The sequence below is a fragment of the Hetaerina americana genome, unplaced genomic scaffold (genome assembly GCF_022747635.1).
Source record: "Hetaerina americana unplaced genomic scaffold, ioHetAmer1.1.p SCAF_42, whole genome shotgun sequence".
NCBI lineage: Eukaryota > Metazoa > Arthropoda > Insecta > Odonata > Calopterygidae > Hetaerina > Hetaerina americana.
In genome coordinates, this window is record NW_027287008.1 from 3,397,113 (window position 1) to 3,412,206 (window position 15,094).

At 37.7% G+C, this 15,094-nt stretch overlaps 1 protein-coding gene across 1 annotated transcript in view; it reads left to right on the forward strand.

Annotated features, from left to right (window-relative positions):
* Positions 1–15,094, forward strand: part of kkv (hyaluronan synthase-like protein kkv) — a 185,444-nt gene that overhangs the window by 149,950 nt on the left and 20,400 nt on the right. Inside the window, exons 3-10 of the mRNA XM_071591172.1 lie at positions 7,056–7,303; positions 10,693–10,986; positions 12,164–12,376; positions 12,531–12,730; positions 12,842–12,995; positions 13,201–13,403; positions 13,587–13,775; positions 14,638–14,923. Of these exons, the coding sequence (XP_071447273.1) occupies positions 7,056–7,303; positions 10,693–10,986; positions 12,164–12,376; positions 12,531–12,730; positions 12,842–12,995; positions 13,201–13,403; positions 13,587–13,775; positions 14,638–14,923 (1,787 nt within the window). The remainder of the gene's footprint in view (positions 1–7,055; positions 7,304–10,692; positions 10,987–12,163; positions 12,377–12,530; positions 12,731–12,841; positions 12,996–13,200; positions 13,404–13,586; positions 13,776–14,637; positions 14,924–15,094) is intronic.

The following is a 15,094-nucleotide window of genomic DNA, read 5'->3' on the forward strand; positions in this document are numbered from 1 at the left end:
ATAATGAGCCACGCTGCAGGGAAGTCGAGGCTCCCACCAGCGCGGCACATGCCTCGGAGATTACGGCAGAGGGGCTGGCGCTTGCCAAGCGATGCGACCTTCCACATTACGCATGCGATGCTATCTCAGCCGCACGCATCTGCGCTCTGCGCGGCACCGTGAGAAAGGGGGAAAGGCAAAGTGCACTAGGTGGAGTCCAGGGCGAGGGATGGGGAGGGGGGATGCGTCACACACACACGCACAGAAGCAATGAATCGAAAGTGGGTGGAAGACATCCACGCGTCTTTTTTTACGCTCCCATTCAATTCATCCTCTTTTTCCACTAAATAACACACACTTGCCTTACTTCCTACACTCCTCATAGCCGTAAAACGTTCCGTGACAGAAGCGAGCTACGTGAATGCCATCATTTAATGTTTTACATATATATATGTTCTTCACTTGTACTCGTACAGGATGACAGTTTTTCCAAATCCATGAATTCAAATCTTCCAGCTGTCCAGGGTGCTTCAAAGAGTACAGCAATATTTCAACCAATCACTCTGAGATTTGCATATTCGGCTTTATATATTTTTATGTATCATTAATATCACAGACAAGAAAAAAATTACAAATATCTAATCTCTGACAGTTGAATAACATTTTAGCCTGGCCTTAAGTTCAGCCCAAACAAATGTAGAACACACTGATTGAAGAGGAAAACGTCTTTCATGGAATTATTTAAGCGCAAAACCCTATCCTCGGAACTACCTACTCTTTGAGTAAATTACATGCATGTATTACAGCATCCATCTCCCGTTCTACCTTCCCAAGAACTATTCGTTTTTGAAAGAGCTTCTCAAAAAATCCCAAGATTTTGTTTCATCATGAGCAAGTCGAGTAATGAAGAATATCCGTAGGAACAGTAAAAGGACAATAAACAATTGAACTGTTTTGGCCATGTTCTGTAAAGATTATTCTCCCTATTCTTTCATACCAAATGTTTATAGCTACTCTATTAAGGAAATTTGATCCATGCATCGAATCTTAGTCGCCTAAATTCTTTGCTTCGGATATGAAAACGATCAATGAGTTTGGTCTTAATATTCATCAAATCGTTCAGATAATACGTATCATCTTGCTGGTACGCATTGTCTTTGCTCTCTCTCTACACTCTGACAGTCATTACAATTTTTATTACGCCTTTAAATACTCAATTGTCGAGGAAGATGCGAAAAATCGTGTTTAGAACAGTACTTCCTGTATAGAATATACAACTGATTTTATAATAGCTTAGGGCGAGCATCTTCGGGATTACCATTTATTTTTAAAATATTTTGCATCATGCATCCTTACAAACAGCTTTTGGAGGCGAATTTAGCCTTTCTTCATCTATTTTGTACTCTGTATCTTGCGATTATTTTAAACAGTGACCTGCTGGTTATCTTGCACTATTCATGTGGTCGAATTTGTTAAAATGCAGATACCTGGATTTCATCATGCACAGTTTTGAAAACCGCTGATCTATAGGATTGAAATGATTTTCTGGGTTATTCTCTGGCACCCCGCGTCTAATTTTATGACCCTCTCACCTGGTGAGATTTTTGGGGTTTACCAAGTTTCGAATGATTCTACACAGGTCCAGGTGGGTAAAGTGAAACGACAATGGCTCTTATGAAATTCCTTTTCAATGCATTATTACCCAAAGGGAATTCATGATCCCCATAAATGACACCCTGATGATTATTTTCTCACTGGCTTAATAATACGACATTTCTGTGTAAATGATAATACAGTTGACATTGTATAGTTTATATACCATTTATAGGTATAATTTGAACTATCGTTGTAAGTTTTCAGGCTTCTAGTGGATGCACTTCTTCAAAAAAATTATGTCTTCTACACAAAATATCTTTCCATCATTTCTCCTACTTTCTAACACCATCTTAACAATGTTTCAACTCTATCCTAAAAGTTCCGGTTTTCTAGTCTTCTCTCCTCAAATTCCAAGTCACATAAAGCTACGCTCCATATTGCCTTTGTTATCTTTCCTTCTCTCTTATTAACTCGGCCATGGTACGTGTTACAGACGCCTTCTCATTCCACTACCTATCACCACTCATCCATTATTCTTAATCCCTTATCCGTACAGTCTATTTATATATCCTGCTACACTTTCATTAAATTTTCAGTCTTCCCTTTCTAAGCTCAAAATGACCTTCAACATAGGAGTCGTTTCCCTTTCCTCATTCTTGTTTTTATAATTCCGCCGCATCCGCTTTGCCACCTTCCCCGTGCCTCTCCCCACACGCAAAATCACATTTATGGCTCTATAGTTCCTATATTCTTTTGCTGGAAGATGGGTATAAATTTGCACATTGAAATTCCGTGGTCGAACTCCTCCTTATGTGTTATATAACGAATCCAGACACTATCTTTGATTTTGCTCTAGATTATTGTTTAATGTTGCAGAATGTTATATGTCCTACCTTAATCATCTATATTTTGCCCGTAATAATCTTTCTATCTCGTTCCACCTATCGCAAAATCTTGACAAGAAACTACTCCCAAGTACATTCTCCAGTGTCCTTGTTTATCTTTCTTGCGATGATTTAACTGTAAATATTTAAACAGTTTTATATTTGCCCCTCTTCCAATAGGTACATAATGCTCTTCACTTACCTCCTGTATAGTGTGTCCGCTCTTATCTGTCTCTCTGAGAATTCTTCAAAACATCGCTTTTTCCCTTTAACTATGTTTCCCTCGACCTTTTTATTTTTCGTCGCAGTTCATTATTCCTCATAAAAGATTTTATATTCACCCAGTAATGCACATTTTCTTAGTAATCCATAATATTCATTACTCTTTAACGAGTGTATCCTTTCTTAACCTTTCTTGTTTATATTGTCAATCCCAACTTAAGTTCTTCTCTCTGACCTCTTTCCTGCTGTTATCGTCTTCGAAGTGCAAGGATTTCGTTCGATTACGACACTACTGACGTCACTTCATAGGCACGCCTATGATCACTAAAACCCTTCCACTGGAGATGCTGGAGACTGCGAGTCTCATGGATACTATATTCATTTATTTATATTAAACCAGGCCATTATAATTTTTGATAAAAATATATAAGGTGGTTTTCCGTTACTCTCTTCCAAATTATTAATGTGATTCCAACATCTGAAGAGCTGCCCTTAGGTTCAGACATCCCTGTCACCGTATGAAGTAATTATCCATTGCTTGGTTTCTAGTCTGAGGACTTCCTTGATGATTTAAGGTCACCTATCAAAATAAATCCTATGTGCTTCCGCACCAAATTTTAGGGGTCATCGGAACATGGGATTTTTTCTATCTCATAGCAGAAAAGGGAGAAGAACTATTACTCGAGCTTTAATACTTAATATAGGAACGATAAGACACTGGAATGATGGAAAATAAAATCTTAACTCCTCATTAATTTGGTTATCTACACTTTCCACACTAAAATTCAATTTCGGTTAATGATTTCTAAAATCAACTTACCCAATTTTGGCAGGAAAACGCTATTATATTTACCTTATTTTTCCCCCTTTGCGCTAGGTTATAAAAATATAATGCGAGGAGTTACTCTTTAATGTGAGAGTGTAATTCATCTAAATAATTCACTAAAATTGACAGCTAAGACACCACTCATCGTGAAACAGCAATTCGTGGTCTACGACAGGTTTAATGGAATGCCAGCGCAGTCCTTTTCTTCACTTGAGGTCTTAATCGAGATTACATTGCAGCTTTCGATATTTGCGTGACTTCAAGAGTTTTAAAAATTGTGCCTAAATAATCTTAACGGCCATGGTAGTGTATGTGGCTTTTTATTTGTGGTTTTTTCTTCCTCTCTTATTTCAATTTGCTCTTTTTAGTAGGAACGTGTCCGGGTGAAACTATTTCCTTTCCATCATTTAGGCGGCCATGAAGCATAAAAGAAGGGAAAGCAAGAAATCACGGTGATCTGAAAAGGCCGTTGTGAAATATTCGACGCCTTTCGGATTCGTCACCCGCATTCGGGGCGGGGAGAGATCGTCGTTTGTTATGAGTGGGGTCGCATTGCTTACGAAATACTTTGATTCACCTCGAATGGTTCACGACTCTATTTAGGAGCCTCAGATGGGTGCTGAAGGGTAAGGAGGAGACAAAATAAAGGCCAATTGATGAAATGAACTTGAAGACATAGATGCCACGAGTTTAAACATCATTGTTAAGACCTAGACAAGGTTCCTTTACCTTCATCTAATGAGTGTTTTCGGCTCAGATTTAGCCTTCACCGACATAGAAAATGTCTAAGTTCGGCAGATTTGAAGCTGCTTCAGGCTTTTCACTTTCACCATGACGTAAACGCACGAGTTAACAGATCATAAGATGCATCTTGCGTGCAAATCGGTAACGGAAGGTATGATTGCTGTTTTTCTGCGCTTCCCCATGTTTAGTTACGTGTGTTCAAATCGAGGGACGTGATATTCACGCGCGAAAATTCCATCATTGCATTGCGTTTCAGCTTTTTTCTGGCTATTATATCTTCCGGGTCATTGAAAGGCTTGAGTCATTTTTTACCGAAGAAATACCATGATTCAATTCACGACTATCCTGTAACAGTAGCGCAACAATGCTTCACACGGTTCGAGTTGTTATCAGACTACAATCAAAATGTACGATAAAATTACTGTAGTGTCATTGGTTAGTAAACAAAGGAAATTATGTCTTTCTTCCCACACCCAGGGTCAGTTTTAACTGAATTAATGTTTGGATTACATTTTAGTTTTGTTCGGCAATTCGATTCAACAATATAAATATTGTAATCCTGTAAGTGCAGATAATTTTACACCTTAATCAAATAGCACGCTAGTAATCCTTCGATAGCTAACTTCTTGCACCTGACGTGCTTTTAATTAAATTAAGGATTATCCATTCACGAGAAATAACGCGGTCCGAGTCAACCGGCAGGTTGCATAGCCCAACGACTGTTAGTTGGGAGTCTTACTCAAGATAAGAGCATTAAATAAATATTTTAGCGTTAATTTAGGCTAGCTATTGAAGCGATTTGCTTTTACTGTCACTAGCAGGGGAATTCAAATATTTTGATGAAAAGGTAATTTCAAAATATTTTGCAAAAAATCTGAATCATAACGAGCCGAAATTTTTCTTCAGAAAGAAACCTAGTTATGGAATAACGTGAATTGAAATACCCTCCAAACTCACTTCCATAAGAAAAGTTAAGTTTGTTTTCAACACACGATGTGATTAGTCTCGAAGAAATAAGGTGTAGATTTTAACACGAAGAAGTGGAGGATGGATGAAGCATTAAGCGATTAAATGAATATAGGGATTATTCATTTTTAATGCATATTACTGCGGTTGTTCTCTTCACAAGGGTGTTGTCACAGTTCTGAGATATAAATCGGAGACTGAGAGTTCCGGGAAAGGAAGCAGGAAGTGTCGCTACAACTCCTGTCTCAAAATTAAGGAGTGCTGTTGAGAAGAAGAGAGCGGAGGATATAGGCGTGGCAGTGAAGCATAGCGCTTGTAGTAAAGAGTGTTTCGTGTCATCAACCATTTCATACTTTATGAGGTCCACGGTTTTATGTATTCTAGAGGATCTTTTTCTACCTGTTTTTCACTTCAAAATACATAACGAGAAACGGTTTCGAAAAATTACGGTTACGTGGGCGTGGTGTGATTTGTTGAGAAACAAAACAAAAGATAGCATTCCCTGATTTCTTTGGACATGGGCAAGTATAATGTCAAAATACATTTCCGTACCGGGAACAATCAATGAGAAGAATATTTCTTTAAATTTTTAATTCGTATTAATTACATTTAATTAACACAACCTTCTATCTAATGGTGTGTCTGCACAATTTAAGTTAAACCATAAGAATACCCAGTAAGCTGCGTATCTTTCTGTCTTTTCATTCCACTCGCCTGAGCCAGTCTACTTTCGACGCCAGGACACGTGCCAAGAATATTTCGTTCGTTCACCTTCCCTGGCCTGTCTTCAATTTCTCCCAGTTCTCCGTAAATTGACTCTTCTGAATGTGTTTATTTCACATTTCAAAAATAATAGACGGATTGAGACATATTTCCATCTTTATTTTTGTGTGAACTTTGAAATGATCAGGAGTAATTGTGTAGATGAGACTGCCTCCAGAAAACATTCTTCAATTTGGACATGTATCGATCGCCGCATTTCATAACAGTGTTGCAGGATACAATAAAAGGCAAATATCTATTTGATTATCATGTCATCGGTAGCAGTATCATATACGAGTTCTTTCGCCTAAGTGATTCAGTTCATGATCAAACCAGTTTCACTCGATTATCCTATTTAATGTACGTAAAGTTTGCCGCCATCAGAGGCATTGCCTAAAAACATTGAGCAAATAAATAGCCTTAAAAATAGTCTTATGGAGATATTTAATTATCCTCTCTTCATTTAAGTTGTTTGCGACATGGTTGAATATTGTCGTTTATAATATAATACAAAGCGAGCTCAATATATAAAATCCTTGATAAAATAATGAGAAATGTGTTTAACTTCAATCCGTGTGAATTCTGGAGCATACGACGCGACGTGATGAACTGGCATACCTTCTAGCGTTTCCCCATTATCTCTGCGGTGAAAAAATAGTCCACGCTTACACATTGCCATAGGTTTTACTGACAACGAAACGTCGTATTGAGTTAAATTTGATTAATGAGCGTGGTTTTGGTTAAAAGCGAACCGCATTCGGGAACAAAGAATGCTTTGAAAGTTGGATTTGATAGAACGCTAGTGAAAGGTTGGTTGGCCAATCATTCGCATCGACAACCCGTCGCTGTGCTGCGTAGTAAGGCGAGGTGAGTAAATAACTTGAAATATCAATAGGTGGAAAATCGGATGAGTACGTCCATGGATTCGGAATGCCAATTGAATCTTCGAACTTTGTTACCGAACCTTGCTGTTGGTGGATACGCGAGGGTTTAGGTTTGTAGGGGGATTATTTTTCACATCTGCTCCCTCGTTGGGAATATGACTGACCATAACCATGTTTCTCTTCTTTTTACAGCCAGAGAACAGTTGTTCCGGAAACGAAAGGATGGGATTCTTTCCGAGTACTCCCTCCGGAATCGGACAGCGGTTCCATGGCGGACCAGAAGTGCCTGGAGTTGACACTCCGGGTGCTCAAAGTGCTCGCCTACCTCCTCACATTCGGCATAGTCCTCGTCTCCGGCGTTGTGGCCAAGGGGTCGCTGCTCTTCATGACCTCCCAGATCAGACCGGGAAGAGTTTCCGAGTTCTGCAACAAAGATCTTGGTAAGGAGCCTTTTCCCATTCTATCCGTGCGTAAATATTGTCATCCTTTGCATGGATGGTTGGGCATGATTGAGTTGGATTTTATTTTTGGCCACTTGTGTGTTCTGTCCATGTACTGGTGATAGGTGATTCAGCGATTCCATTTCACCCAGGAAAAGCTCAAAATGAAACATTACTGATTTCGTTCCAATCGTTACATTTAAAAAACAAGACTTGATAGACGATTCATTAATTCATTGTATGTTATGAGATACAGGAATATTTATTTTGAGAGCCTTATCACGATTTGGGGCAATTTGGTATTTTGTCTTCATCTGAAATTATTTTTCGGTGAATCCTGGAATAAGCTGAAATTTCCAGTGGTATTCCGATCCCGCGGAGACTCGCAAACTCATGCTATGCGGAGAGAACCTGTTCATCGGATGGGACTTCAAATGGTGAACCTCTTGGCTCCTATCTTTAAGAGTAGGCTGATGCCGACGTCGGGTTTCTCACCACCCTTTCCGTCAACACCCTACACCTACAAATCATCCACCTACATATCCCTAATGGAGTAAATGACCTCTGCTGTCGGTCGCCTCCTCTAATCGCTACCGGTATTTTTAGTGTACGCTTTTTAATTTGATTCAATGCGTATAAATTGAATTTAATCTTTAAATATTAAATTAAACATCAACGTTCAGCCCTTCTCCAATCGTTTTATACCCTCAGATAAGTCTAGCAATTCTCACCTTAAGCACTCACGAACATGACTGCAATGTTTCATTTTATTTCACCCATATAATAACATAGCAGGCATCATTTTGTCATCCCACTCTGATTGTGAAGTTTGTTTTACTCCGAAATCTTTGAAAAATTATGCATAGTGAATATAAAGCACAAATCACATTAATTATATTTTGTTTTTCGTTGTTTACGGTAGTGATGTTTTACTTAAGAAAAAGACCTGGAATTTATGGGTGGTCTGAAAATATTCACGGGAGTTTAATTTTTCAGTTCAACGCAATTTAATGGTCGAAATCACAAAATTCGTTGAAACAATATAAATACATGATCTGTAAAAATGTGTACCAAAAATACTAAAGTTAATTGTAGCTACAATAAATTGCGGTGGAATATTCAAATTTTAGGCATGCATTCTGAAGATGTGAATAGTCGACGGAAAGAACAAGACATATGGCATTGATCCGTTTTGGAAAGGTCACTGTTTGCTTAAGATAGGTGTTAATTCTTCAACACATTTTTTTAATATTTTAGTGTGTTTCTTTAATCTCCTGATGGCACTGGATACATATATTTATTGTTTATAGCATACAGGCTGAATGTTTTGAAACGGTATTGACTTGCAAATGCACGATGCTGTGAAAGTTACCGAATGTACGTTCTTATTCGTTTGACCTTGTGTACCATCCCATACAGATGAGCGCCTGTCTGCGGTTCAAGTTTATCCACCTGGACACCCACACATGAGTGATGGTTATTCTATTCTTATACCGCACATTGGCGCAGCGGTTATTCAGTGTTAAGCCGAATTTTTAGCCAAAAGGGATTATTTTCGATACGAAATGGCGAGAACGCTTGATGTGGAGCCTGGATAAGTTTGGGCATGTTCGTAAAGATTTGTGAACGGGAGACTTGCTTTTGAAATATGCGTGGGATTGGAACTGGAAGGGAAGAACTTCTTGGATTGCCCGCAGCAAAGGTCTAGGCGCTACTTTACGGCTCATTTCACCGCGAATCGGAGAAGCGGGATACAAATCTGGCGTAATATCTGAAAACTCTCTCTCTCTGCTGGACGCAAAAAGATGTATTGCCAATACTCTGTAGCAATTCTTTGTAAACAATTTTTATGCTGTCGCTGATGGGAAAGTATATACAGATTGGTAAAATATCGCGATTTTAATCAATACCCACATGCATGAAAGCCTTCATTCCGCGATACAGAAACTCGCAAAAGCATAAGAATTTTTTCATGTGGGTAAAACTTGTGTTTCGTTATGTTCGGATATAAAAGAGGTCATTTATGCACGTAAGCAAGGAATTTCAGTTTTTTAGAGATTCGTGAACCTATACAAAATGACATTTTGTGCGGATTTTTATTTAATTGCATGATAATAAGTTACGCAAAAATAAACCCTTTTATATTCATGAGTGTTTTACATTACGTAAAGCGTAAAATATTTGTGGCATTCATCATTCATTGTGAAGCCTGGAAGTTGAGGCCCTCACGGCTATAAGATCATCATAAAGGTTATAAGAGGTACGGTGTATTCAGTATTGCTACATACATTGGCTGAATTGTCCTCTCTGAATCTTCCGTTACGGTCTTCTCTTGAATAGTGACTCAAGTAAAAATTTCTTGTATATTAAAAACTAAACTTTCAAATTCTTGCCTATTCAGAGTTGTCTCCGAAAAAAGGGTTCGTTTTTTCATTATTTCGCTTTCATTGCGAAAAATTGGATCTAAGATGTCATTTTACAATATTTTTGTTCGTATTATTACAACAACTTGAATGAAATTGGACTTATTTTCTAGGTATTCCATATGAATTTAATCATGGCCTTCCGCCCAGAAATCTTTGGTTAACTTCTCTTTTTAATTGAGGTAGATATTTCAAAAAGTTAGTAACAACTTTCACATAATTCTTGTTGCAACTTTTCTATTTTCACCGAAGGATTATGAATTTCCACATTGCCTTCATCGCGAATGTCCCATTTTATTCATTCTACAAGTAGAATTATTCAATTTAAAAATTTCAAAATATAAATTAATGATAGCGGTAACTAAATTTAAACTTCAAAGTTAAATTCTCAAAACGTACTGACAACGACCTATTATGTAAAAATTATTCCAATATTTTCAATTTTTGTCTTTATTTTACGTATTTAGATCGCGTTTTTGAAAAATGCATGACGTGAAATCACATATAACGTCCATACCCCGCTTATAATTAGGCACGCATTTTCGAAGCTACTACTTCCACGGATAATCAACCCGAAATTTTAATACGTGAAGCTACTTCTCACTCCGAACTGAGCCCCAAGGTGTGTGAATTTCACATATCATGGCGAGGGGAAAGAGGGGGGGGGGGGATTTTCTGGTTTTCCTTATTCTCAGATGCGGTTTGCCAAAGGCGCCATTCGAATTTTAAATATCAGTGATCCTCCGGTTGGTAGCTCAAAGCTCTACCCACCAACTCGCTATACTACCTTCCTACCTTTCTCTTTCTGATAAAAACAAAATATCATTGCTATGGAGGCCTTTCATGGTCAACAGGGAATTTGCCGCCTTGCAGTGCTATCTGGTGGAGACTGAAAAGAGCATGGCGGTCTTTGCATCCATGCTCTAGTCTAATGTGTGTTAATGAATCCGCACCTCTGCGTCTCAGGGAGGGAGAAGCGGTTCCTGTCGGTGGTGCCAGAGTCGGAGCGCGTGGCGTGGGCGTGGTGCATCATCGCCGCGTTCGCCGTCCCCGAGCTGGGCGCCCTCCTCCGCTCCATCCGAATCTGCTTCTTCAAGTCTTGGCGGCGGCCGCCCTTAATGGACTTCCTCCTCGTCGCTGGCTTCGAGACCCTCTATGCCATTGGCGTCTCCCTCCTCCTCCTGTGCGTCCTCCCAGACCTGGACGTGGTGCGTGCTGCCATGATCACCAACTGTGTTTGCATCATACCTGGATTCCTGGGTGAGTAACAGAGGCTAAGTTTCAGTAGGAACATATCCAAACCTGAGATTTAACTTAGGGAGTCTATGGCTATCACATTTTTAAAATTGAGAGACTAACCTCCTTTGTAGAATTCCATAGATTTTGTCGAGCAGATAGGCTTTTTAATCAGCGTCGTGGCCCTCTTTTGGTGTGATTATAAGCATGATCATAGGTCCCCAAAAAAACCTTGAGTTTTTTTAAGTGAAAGTTTAAGATTATGTAGATGAATTATCAATGGCCAATTATTGGTCATCAACAAATTACTTATTTTTATTCCTGCTTGGCCAAAACTTAGGCCCTTTTTACAGATGAAAGCATGTTAAAAAATTCCTATCAATATGAAGTTAATGCAATTTTGTGTAAAACATGAATTAAATACAATATCCAATATGTTCCACCTGAAATATGCACCAAATAATCATCTGCTGTATCACAATTCACCGTAGGAACTAATCAATGTATGTATAAACATTTAATAATCATAGGAATATGAAATCATAAATTATTTCACTATTAAGCTGCTTTATGAAGAGAAGACAGCAGTGTTATCAATTACCAGCAGTGAGAATAGACAAAAAGATGGTGTTACAATAGAATCAGTTTTAATGGTATTTGCAGGGACTACCAGATGTTTCAGGTTCCCATAATGTTTTGCAATTACTCCCTCCCATACTCTTGCTTTTACTTTACACTTTCTCCTCCAGATCCCTGGTTGCATGATCCAAATATGAAGAGTTAGGAATGTAGAGCAGTAAATTAATCTAAAAATTTGTAAAAGCCACAATAAAGTATTTGATAATTTGAAATTTAGTCTAATTACTATAGCTGTAGCCATAATACTAAAAATAATATATCTTACATAATGAAGTATTTTGTGTATATATATATATATATATATATATATATATATATATATATATATATATATATATATATATATATATATAATTACTATGCACTCTTGCCATTTTTAAGATTTTTATTTTAGACCCTCTTTAATAAAATCACCACAATAGCCATTGATAGGATATCTATGGATTCCCAAATCCAATTGTCTTAGTTCCTTACATTATTCTGTACAACTTAAATGCTTTAATAAAACATGCATACGCTGGTATCCTTTTCAGAGATTACAATGGCCTTAACATTATTTCAGGGATGCTCTCAAGAAATGAGAAGCAGGATTCACCTAACAGGTGGCCAAAGGTTATTGTAGATGCCGTTGCTGTTTTAGCCCAGGTGACAGGACTGGTGGTGTGGCCAATGCATGAGGGGGGAAATAACCCACGAGCGTGGGTTATTCCAATTGCTCTTCTGTGTACCTCAGCTGCCTGGTGGGAGAATTATGTGTCAAAGCAGTCTCCCTTTTGTAAGTAATGATTTCCAGTTAGCCAAAACTTTAATGTTGATATTTTTTTAATTATTTATAATGTTACTGATAATGCACTGATATTCTCCAATCATCATGTCCTTCATATGATTGATTTATGTTGATATAACGTGAGTTTAATTTTTTTGTGCAGCAATAATACGCTCCATGAGCCGCGTGAAAGAGAGACTGCGAAGGACTCGTTACTTCACCTATATCTTCATTTCTCTTTGGAAGATTATAGTGTTCTTTTCCATGTCACTATTTTCCCTACACCTTCATGGACAAAGCATTCCGAACTTCTTCACGAAGTTTTCTGAAGGATTTTCAATGCACAAAGTGGTGGTCACAGAGGTAAGAAAGTATTTCCATTTAAATAATTGTCTTAGCTACCTTTATATATCAGTATTTTTGTTTGGCTCATTTACACTGTTGCACCAATGAATGTTAATTATTACTTTACAGGTTAAGACAGTGTATAGTTCTGGGGTTGGTATAGTACCTGACCTCTCTGATGCTGTTCCCACTGGAGAAACTGTCGAAATGACAGTCACATATAGTACCACTATATATGTTCTCATCATCCAAATTTTATCTGCTTATATTTGCTATATTTTTGGTAAGTACAGTGAAAACTTCTTTTGATATATTTCTACAGCAAACTATGAATCAGTGCATACATTTTTTCATGTTTGTTTAGTCTATGATGTGATTTTTTCAATTAAATTTCAACAAAAAAACAACGGAAGCACCAAAACAATTTTAAAAGTTAATAAGAGAATATTAAATGAGTGATGACACTAAATATTTCTTTTTTATTGCAGGAAAATTTGCTTGCAAGATTCTTATTCAAGGATTCAGTTTTGCATTCCCTGTTAACCTAACTGTACCAGTTACTATTTCCCTCTTGATAGCTGCTTGTGGTCTTAGAAATGGAGATCCTTGTTTCTTCCATGGAACTCTTCCTGATTATCTCTTCTTTGAATCACCACCAGTATTTTTCCTAAATGACTTCATTTCCCGGCAGGTAAGATTTCAGTCACTATGCCATACTGTAATTGGCTAATTAAATATTTTTGGTTAATCATATGTGAGTTTTGCTGTAAAATGAAATTTCACTCTGTTTCCTTACACAATATATGCATGATACATGTTTATATATGTGAAATATAAATGCAAACCACTAAAAGTTTAACAAATTCTCCATCAGCATGCATGGGTGTGGTTGCTGTGGCTGCTGTCCCAGACCTGGATAACGTTGCACGTTTGGACCCCCAAGTGTGAACGTCTTGCCACAACTGAGAAGCTGTTTGTCACTCCAATGTACTCATCATGCTTAATTGACCAGTCCTTGGCACTAAATAGAAGAAGGGATGATCAACCAGATGTAAAAACTGAGGTATGACTGGGACTCCAAAATGAGAATGGCATTTCAAATATGATAGCTCTATGCCTGGCTAGTTACATTTCCAGTATCTTAAGATGGTGTATGTTTAATTTTATTGAGCTAAATTATATTATATTGATAAGGAGAAGCATTCTCTTCGGTTTGTTTCTTGAAACATTCTAAATTAATTACCATTCTTTGCTGTTTGTGGCCTTTAAAAATCATTTCGGTAAAAACCTTAGAAATTTGTGCCTTGGATAAATTTAATCATATTTTTTCATATTAACTGTCACTACAAGAAATGGTAAAAAAACTTGTGATCATTGAATCTCCCTTTCATTCCTGATTATCCCATCTGATGTAGCCATTCAGCAGGCCTTGCATTTGTAATTTTAAGAGAAATTGAGTTGTTAATGCAAAGTCAAAGAAAATAAGCACTGCAGATGGTCAGGGTAATTGATTTTGCCACTAGTGGTGGCTAAAAAAGTGGAAACTCTTGACATCATGCCAGAAAATGAAATGTTGTTTGCATGCAAGTCCACAGGCATATAACTATTTCAAGAGTACATGGCATGAGAGTTGCACTTCTAACATTTAGCCACCACCAGCAGTACTCCCTTGCCACCATTCTCTTAGTAAAAATTTCTAAATATGTATATGGATGGAAGGAAATGGAAATTTTCTAGAGAAGTAAATGTGAGGAAAAATTTCAGTAAATCTAAACGATATCAGTTTGAAAATTTGCAGTTTATTTCAATAATGCCTTTTGATAACTGTATTAAATTATACTTGAAACATTTTATGCAGAATATCTGTTATCCATGAGAATGGTAGGTCAATTTGGCATCTTTTAATTTGTCGCTTTTTCCTCTAGGACCTGGCTGAGCTGGAAAAAGAAGGTTTGGATGAGTACTATGAAAGCATATCAGTGGCAACAGATGCAAGTGGCTCAACAGCTGCTGCGGGTGGCACGAAGAGCAATGTAAAATCATCTGATCACATCACTCGAATCTTTGCCTGCGCTACAATGTGGCACGAAACGAAGGAGGAAATGATAGAAATGCTGAAGTCTATTTTGCGACTTGATGAAGATCAGTCCGCAAGACGCGTGGCACAAAAATACCTCCGTGTTGTGGATCCAGATTACTATGAATTTGAAAGTGAGTCCTCCCAGATAAGTTAAATGAAAATGCCATCTGTTAACCTATTTAACCCTGTAATTTTGATCATATTTTGCCTCTTTGTGGCCAATTATCATATTTTCTTATAAATATATTTCAATCCAAACAGGGGCTTTGAAATAACTCAAGCTTATTCTATTTCATATGGAG